The 8,230-nt window shown below is 49.4% G+C and overlaps 1 protein-coding gene across 2 annotated transcripts in view; it reads right to left on the bottom strand.

Moving 5' to 3' along the window:
* SPTBN4 (spectrin beta, non-erythrocytic 4) overlaps window positions 1-3,488 on the bottom strand; it is a 45,336-nt gene extending 41,848 nt beyond the window's left edge. The window contains exons 1-2 of one of the 2 annotated variants that reach the window (XM_085564862.1): window positions 3,158-3,488; window positions 379-530 (exon numbers count right to left, since the gene is read on the bottom strand). In XM_085564862.1, the coding sequence (XP_085420988.1) occupies window positions 379-530; window positions 3,158-3,269 (264 nt within the window). In that variant the 5' untranslated portion in view covers window positions 3,270-3,488. The remainder of the gene's footprint in view (window positions 1-378; window positions 531-3,157) is intronic. The other variant, XM_085564863.1, reaches the window with a different exon arrangement.
* Window positions 3,489-8,230: the final 4,742 nt, after the last annotated feature.

Genomic DNA, 8,230 nt, shown 5'->3' on the forward strand with positions numbered 1-8,230 from the left:
GACGATGATGATGCCACTCATGACCATGATGATGACGATGAAGACGATAGAGAACGATGACGATGATGATGATGATGATGCCACTCATGATGATGATGAAGATGACAAAGATGATAGAGAACAACGATGATGAAGATGATGATGATGATGATGATGCACCACTCATGGCAATGACGACAGCAGAAAATGGCAATGATGACGATGACGATGAAGATGAAGATGATGATGAAGATGACCATGAAGATGACGATGAAGATGACGATGAAGATGACGATGAAGATGACGATGACGATGAAGATGACGATGAAGATGACGATGAAGATGACGATGAAGATGACGATGAAGATGACGATGAAGATGCCGCAGGGGTCTCCTCACCAGGGTCTCCCCCGAGAGCACCTCCAGCAGCCGCGTCAGCACGAAGCCGTCGCGCAGGTCCGAGTAGAGGTCCCCGACGCGGCAGGCGGCGCGCGCCAGGTGGGCGTTCACCCACTTGGTGAAGGTCTTCTTCTGCACCGCGTCCCGCTCGTCTGGGGGACATCGAGGTGACCCCAAATCCACCCCAAATCCACCCCAAGACCACCTTGAGATCCCAAATACACCCCAAGACCCCAAATCCACCCTGAGGTCCCCATGGGACTCAGGAACCTCCAGGTGGGCATTCACCCACTTGGTGAAGGTCTTCTTCTGCACCGCGTCCCGCTCGTCTGAGGGACATTGAGGTGACCCCAAATCCACCCCAAATCCACCCAAAATCCACTCCGAGACCCCAAATCCACCCTGAGGTCCTCATGGGACTCAGGAACCTCCAGGTGGACCTCCACCCACTTGGTGAAGGTCTTCTCCTCCACCATGTCCTGCTCATCTGTGGGACATCGAGGTGACCCCAAATCCACCCCAAATCCACCCAAATCCACCCAAAATCCACTCCGAGACCCCAAATCCACCCTGAGGTCCTCATGGGACGCAGGAACCTCCAGGTGGACCTTCACCCACTTGGTGAAGGTCTTCTCCACCATGTCCCGCTCATCTGGGGGACATCGAGGTCACACCAAATCCACCCCAAAACCACCTCGAGACCCCAAAACCACCTCGAGACCCCAAATCCACCCTGAGGTCCTCATGGGATGCAGGAACCTCCAGGTGGACCTTCACCCACTTGGTGAAGGTCTTCTCCTGCTCCTCAAACCCTCCCCAAGATCCCCGTGAGGCCCCAAACCCACCTCGAGAACTTCCCTCAAAGGCCCCGGGGGTTTGGGGGGTCCGGGGGGGTTTTGGGGTTTTTGGTGCTTGAGAAGATTTTTGGGTTTTTGGGATTTTTTGGGTTTTTTGGGGGTTTTTGGGGAGTTTGAGAAGATTTTTGGGATTTTTTGGGTTTTTTTGGGGGTTTTTGGTGGTTGAGAAGATTTTTGGGGTTTTTTGGGATTTTTTTGGTTTTTTGGGGGTTTTTGGGGAGTTTGGGAAGATTTTTGGGATTTTTTTGGGATTTTTGGGGTTTTTTGGGGGGGTTTTGGGGAGTTTGAGAAGATTTTTGGGATTTTTTTGGGATTTTTTGGGTTTTTTGGGGGTTTTTGGGGAGTTTGAGAAGATTTTTGGGATTTTTTTGGGATTTTTGGGTTTTTTTGGGGGGGTTTTGGGGAGTTTGAGAAGATTTTTGGGATTTTTTGGGGATTTTTTGGGGGGTTTTGGGGAGTTTGAGAAGATTTTTGGGATTTTTTTGGGGATTTTTTGGGTTTTTTGGGGGGTGGAGAAGTTTTTTTTTGGGTTTTTTTGGGGCCTCTTGGGGGATTCTGGGGTTTTTTCCAGGGTTTTTTTTGGGGTTTTTTGGGTTTTTTTGGGGGGTGGAGAAGATTTTTTTGGGGTTTTTTGGGAATTTTGGGGTTTTTTGGGGGGTGGAGAAGATTTTTTGGGTTTTTTTTGGGGGATTGAGAAGTTTTTTTAGGTTTTTTTGGGGCCTCTTGGGGGATTTGGGGTTTTTTCCAGGGTTTTTGGGTTTTTTTTGGGATTTTTGGGGGATTGAGAAGAATTTTGGGATTTTTTTGGGAGGTTGTGAAGTTTCTTTGGGATTTTTTGGGGTTTTTTGGTTTTTTTTGGGGGGGTTGAGAATTTTTTGGGGGATTTTTTTGGGGTTTTTTCAGGGTCTTTTAGGCAGTTGAGAAAATTTCTGGGATTTTGGGGGACTCTGGGGAGTTTTTTGGGTTTTTGGGGGGTTGAGAAGTTTTTGGGGTTTTTTTGGGGATTTTTTGGGTTTTTTGGGGGGCTTGGGAAGATTTTTTTTGGCTTTTTAGTGGGATTTCCTTTTTTTTTTGGGGGGGGAGAGGATCAGGAAATTTTTTTGGGGAATATTTTGATTTTTTGAGGGAACATTTCGATTTTTTGGGGGGAATATTTCGATTTTTTGGTGTGAACATTTGGGTTTTTTGGTGTGAACATTTCGATTTTTTGGTGTGAACATTTCGATTTTTTGGGTTGAATATTTGGATTTTTTGGGTTGAATATTTGGGTTTTTTGGTGGCAATATTTCAATTTTTTCGGGTGAACCTTTGGGTTTTTTGGGGTGAATATTTGGGTTTTTTGGGGTGAACCTTTGGGTTTTTTGGGGCGAACCTTTGGGTTTTTTGGGGTGAATATTTGGGTTTTTTCGGGTGAACCTTTGGGTTTTTTGGGGTGAATATTTGGGTTTTTGGGGTGAATATTTGGGTTTTTTGGAGTGAATATTTCAGTTTTTTGGGTTGAATATTTGGGTTTTTTGGGGTGAACCTTTGGGTTTTTTGGGGTGAATATTTGGATTTTTGGGGTGAACCTTTGGGTTTTTTGGGGTGAATATTTCAGTTTTTTGGGGTGAATATTTGGATTTTTTGGGGTGAATATTTGGGTTTTTGGGGTGAATATTTGGGTTTTTTGGAGTGAATATTTCAGTTTTTTGGGGTGAATATTTGGGTTTTTTGGGGTGAACCTTTGGGTTTTTTGGGGTGAATATTTGGGTTTTTTGGGGTGAACCTTTGGGTTTTTTGGGGTGAATATTTGGATTTTTTGGGGTGAATATTTGGGTTTTTTGGGGCGAACCTTTGGATTTTTTGGGGTGAATATTTTAGTTTTTTGGGGTGAATATTTGGGTTTTTTGGGGTGAACATTTGGGTTTTTGGGGCTCACCCACCGGCCAGCGCCTTGATCCGGGAGCACTCGAAGCCTTTGGGGTCCCCCCAGGGGCCGTTGTTGTTGTTGGTGGGGCTGGGGGCGGCCTCGGCGTTCTCCAGCTCCGCCGCCATGGGGGTCCCCCAAACTGGGGGGGGTCCCCCAAACTGGGGAGGGGTCCCCCAAACTGGGGAGGGGTCACCCAAACTGGGGAGGGGTCCCCCAAACTGGGGAGGGGTCCCCCAAATTGGGGAGGGGTCACCCAAACTGGGGAGGGGTCCCCGAAATTGGGGAGGGGTCCCCCAAACTGGGGAGGGGTCCCCCAAATTGGGGAGGGGTCCCCGAAATTGGGGACGGGTCCCCCAAACTGGGGAGGGGTCCCCGAAATTGGGGAGGGGTCCCCCAAATTGGGGAGGGGTCCCACAACGGCTCCGGGGGGCTGGAAGAGATTTTGGGGGGGGGATATTGAGATTTTGGGGGGGGACAGAGACCAAAATCCCCCCAAAATCCCCCCAAAATTCTCTCTGAGACCCCCAAAAAACTCCCCCGAAACCCCCCAAAATCTCCCCAAAATTCCCCCCAAAATACCCCAAAAAATACCCCCTGAGACCCCCAAATTTCCCCCAAAATTCCCCCAAATTCCCCACAAAATCCCCCCAAAAATCCCCCCCAGACCCTCAAAATCCCCCCCAAAATCCCCAAAATCCCCCCAAAAATCCCCCCAAAATCGCTTCAAAACTCCCCCCGAGACCCCCAAAATATCCCCAAAAATCTCCCCCAAAATCCCCCCCGAGACCCCCAAATTCCCCCCCAAATTGCCCAAAATACCCCCCAGACCCCCAAAATACCCCCGAGACCCCCAAAATCTCCCCAAAATCCCCCCCGAGACCCCCAAATTCCCCCAAAAATCCTCCAAAATTTCCCCCAAAATCCAGAAAATCCCCACAAAATCCTCCCCAAAATCCCTCTCGAGACCCCCAAAATCCCCCCAAAATTCCCCCTAAGACCCCCCAAAATCCCCCCAAAAATCCCCCCAGACCCCCAAAATACCCCCCAAAATCCCCCCAGACCCCCAAATTCCCCCCAAAATACCCCCAAAAATACCCAAGACCCCAAATTCCCCCCAAAATTTCCCCCCAAGACCCCCAAAACCCCCCCAAGACCCCCAAAATCCCCCTCAAGACCCCCAAAATTCAGTGAGACCCCTCCCCAAAATTCTCAGAGACTCCCAAAATCCATTGGGACCCCCCCCCCGAGACCCGCAAAATCCCCCAAGACCCCCCAAAATTCTCTCAGACCCCAAAATCCATCGAGATCCCCCCCCGAGACCCCCAAAATTCCATGAGACCCCTCCCCAAAATCCTCTAAGACCCCAAAATCCATCAAGAACCCCCCCAAGCCCCCCCAAATCCCCCCAAGACCTCCCAAAATTCCCTGATACCCCAAAATTTATTGAGACCCCCACCCTGAGCCCCCCAAAATCCCTCCCGAGACTCCCCAAGACCCCCAAAATTCCATGAGACCCCTCCCCAAAATTCTCTAAGACCCCAAAATCCATCGGGAGCCCCTCTAAGACCCCCCAAATCCCCCCAAGACCCCCCCCAAATTCTCTGAGACCCCAAAAATCCCCCCAGGACCCCCCCAAAATCCTCTGAGAATCCCCAGGACCCCCCAAAATCTGCCCCAGGGCCTCCAACAAACCCCAAAATTCCCAAAATTCCCAAAATCCCCCCGTAGCCCCCCTGAAACCCTCTCCAAACACCCAGGACCCCCCCAAAAAAACCCCAAGAGCTCCAGAAATTCCCCCAAATCCCCCAAATTCCCTAAAATTCTCCAAAATTCCTCATTAATTCCCCAAAAATCACCCCAAACCCCCCAAAATTCTCCCGGAATCCTCCAAAATGCCCCCCAAAATTCCCCCCAAATCCCCCAAAATTCCCCCCAAATCCCCTAAAATTCCCCCAATCCTCCCTAAATTCCCCTAAAATTCCCCAAAATCCCCTAAAATTCCCCTAATCCTCCCAAAATTCCCCCCAAATCCCTAAAATTCCCCTAATCCTCCATAAAATTCCTCTAAAAATCCCCCAAATCCCCTAAAATTCCACCCAAAAATCCCCCCATCCTCAAAACGTCCCCGCTAAAATCCCCCAAATCCCTTAAAATTCCACCAAAATCCCCCCAAATCCCTAAAATCCCCCAAAAAAATCCCCCAAATCCCTTAAATTTCACCAAAAATGCCCCCAAAATTCCCCCAATTTCCCCCCGAATCCCTAAAATCTCCCCCAAAATCCCCCCAAATCCCCCCCGAATCCCAAAAATCCCCCCCAAAACCCTTAAAATTCCACCAAAATCCCCCAAAATCCCTCTAAAAATCCGCCCAAATCCCCCCCGAATCCCAAAAATCCCCCCAAAATCCCCCCAAAATCGCCCCGAATCCCAAAAATCCCCCCAAAATCCCCCCGAATCCCAAAAATCCCCCCAAAATTCCCAAAAATCCCCCCAAACCCCCCCTCCCCCCAGCCCGGCCCCTCCCTGCCGTGACCTTGAGGGACCCCTCCCCATCCCCCACCCCCCCCATCCCGGGACCCCCCAAAAATCCCCAAAAATCCCCAAAAATCCCCAAAAATCCCCCCCGAAGCCCCTCCCCCCCCCCATCCCCGTCACCTGCCGGGCCGGGGCCGGGCCGGGAATTGCGGGATGGAATTCTGGGAATTCCGGGAATTCCGGGAATTCCGGGGATTCTGGGATGGGGGGAGGGGTCCCGGGGGGGGTCCCCGGTTTTTTGGGGGGTTTTTGGGGTGGGGGAGGGGTCGCTGCCGCCGCCGCCGCTTCCCGCCCGCAGCGCGCGACGCCGCCCGCGCCCCTCCCCCACCGCGGGACGAGCCCCGCCCCCAGAATTCCCAAAAAATCCCCCAAAATTCCCGAATCCTTCCCGGAGCGGGATGGGGAACGGGCGGCGTTATCCCGGAGCTGCCGCCATCCCGAATTTCCCCCTCGATCCCGAAATTCCCGTTAGGCAGGAATTTCTGTTATCCCGAAATTCCCGTTATCCTGGAATTGCTGTTATCCCGAAATTCCCGTTATCCTGGAATTGCTGTTATCCCAAAATTCCCATTATCCCGAAATTCCCATCATGCAGGAATTTCTGTTATCCCGAAATTCCCGTTATCCTGGAATTGCTGTTATCCCAAAATTCCCCCGTGATCCCGAAATTCCCATCATGCAGGAATTTCTGTTATCCCGAAATTCCCATTATGCAGGAATTTCTGTTATCCCGAAATTCCCGTTATCCCGAAATTCCCATCATGCAGGGATTTCTGTTTTCCCGAAATTCCCGTTATCCTGGAATTGCTGTTATCCCAGAATTCCCACTTTCCTGGAATTTCTGTTATCCCAAAATTCCCGTTATCCCGAAATTCCCATTTTCCTGAAATGTCTGTTATCCCAGAATTCCCATTATGCAGGAATTTCTGTTATCCCGAAATTCCCGTTATCCAGGAATTTCTGTTATCCCAAAATTCCCATTTTCCTGGAATTTATGTTTTCCCAGAATTCCCACTTTCCTGGAATTTCTGTTATCCCAAAATTCCCATTTTCCTGGAATTTATGTTTTCCCAGAATTCCCATTTTCCTGGAATTTCTGTTATCCCAAAATTCCCGTTATCCCGAAATTCCCATTATCCCAAAATTCCCATTATCCTGGAATTTCTGTTTTCCCAGAATTCCCATTTTCCTGGAATTTCTGTTATCCCAAATTTCCCCCTTGATCCCAAAATTCCTGTTATCCTGGAATTTCTGTTATCCCAGTTTTTGTCACTGTTATCCCAAAATTCCCATTATCCAGGAATTTCTGTTATCCCAAAATTCCCGTTATCCCGGAATTTCTGTTCTCCCAGTTTTTGTCACGGTTATCCCAAAATTCCCATTATTTTGGTATTCCTGTTATCCCCAAATTCCTGTTATCCCGGCATTCCCTTGATCCCAGAATTCCCATTATCCTGGTGACCCTGTTGCCCTGCTTTGCGTCCCCACGATCCCAAAATTCCCATTCTTTTGGTATTCCTGTTATCCCAGAATTCCCATTGTGCTGATATTCCCAATTTTCCCATTATCCCAATTCCCATTATCCCAGTCCCCATTATCCCAGATCCCATTATCCCAGTCCCCATTATCCCAGTCCCCATTATCCCAGTCCCCATTATCCCAGATCCCATTATCCCAGTCCCCATTATCCCAGTTCCCATTATCCCAGTCCCCATTATCCCAGTCCCCATTATCCCAGTCCCCATTATCCCAATTCCCATTATCCCAGTCCCCATTATCCCAGTTCCCATTATCCCAGTTCCCATTATCCCAGTTCCCATTATCCCAGTTCCCCCCATTATCCCAGTCCCCATTATCCCAGTTCCCATTATCCCAGTTTCCCATTATCCCAGTTTCCCATTATCCCAGTTCCCATTATCCCAGTTCCCCCCATTATCCCAGTTCCCCCCATTATCCCAGATCCCATTATCCCAGTTCCCATTATCCCAGTTCCCATTATCCCAGTTTCCCATTATCCCAGTCCCCATTATCCCAGTCCCCATTATCCCAATTCCCATTATCCCAATTCCCATTATCCCAGTCCCCATTATCCCAGTCCCCATTATCCCAGTCCCCATTATCCCAGTCCCCATTATCCCAATTCCCATTATCCCAGTTCCCATTATCCCAGTTCCCATTATCCCAGTCCCCATTATCCCAGTCCCCATTATCCCAATTCCCATTATCCCAATTCCCATTATCCCAGTTCCCATTATCCCAGTCCCCATTATCCCAGTTCCCATTATCCCAGTTCCCATTATCCCAGTCCCCATTATCCCAGTCCCCATTATCCCAGTTCCCATTATCCCAGTCCCCATTATCCCAGATCCCATTATCCCAATTCCCATTATCCCAGTCCCCATTATCCCAGTCCCCATTATCCCAATTCCCATTATCCCAGTTCCCATTATCCCAGTCCCCATTATCCCAATTCCCATTATCCCAGTCCCCATTATCCCAGATCCCATTATCCCAATTCCCATTATCCCAGTTCCCCCCATTATCCCAGTCC

This window comes from Lonchura striata, chromosome 34 (genome assembly GCF_050655825.1).
Source record: "Lonchura striata isolate lonStrDom1 chromosome 34, ASM5065582v1, whole genome shotgun sequence".
In the NCBI taxonomy this organism is placed as follows: Eukaryota; Metazoa; Chordata; class Aves; order Passeriformes; family Estrildidae; genus Lonchura; species Lonchura striata.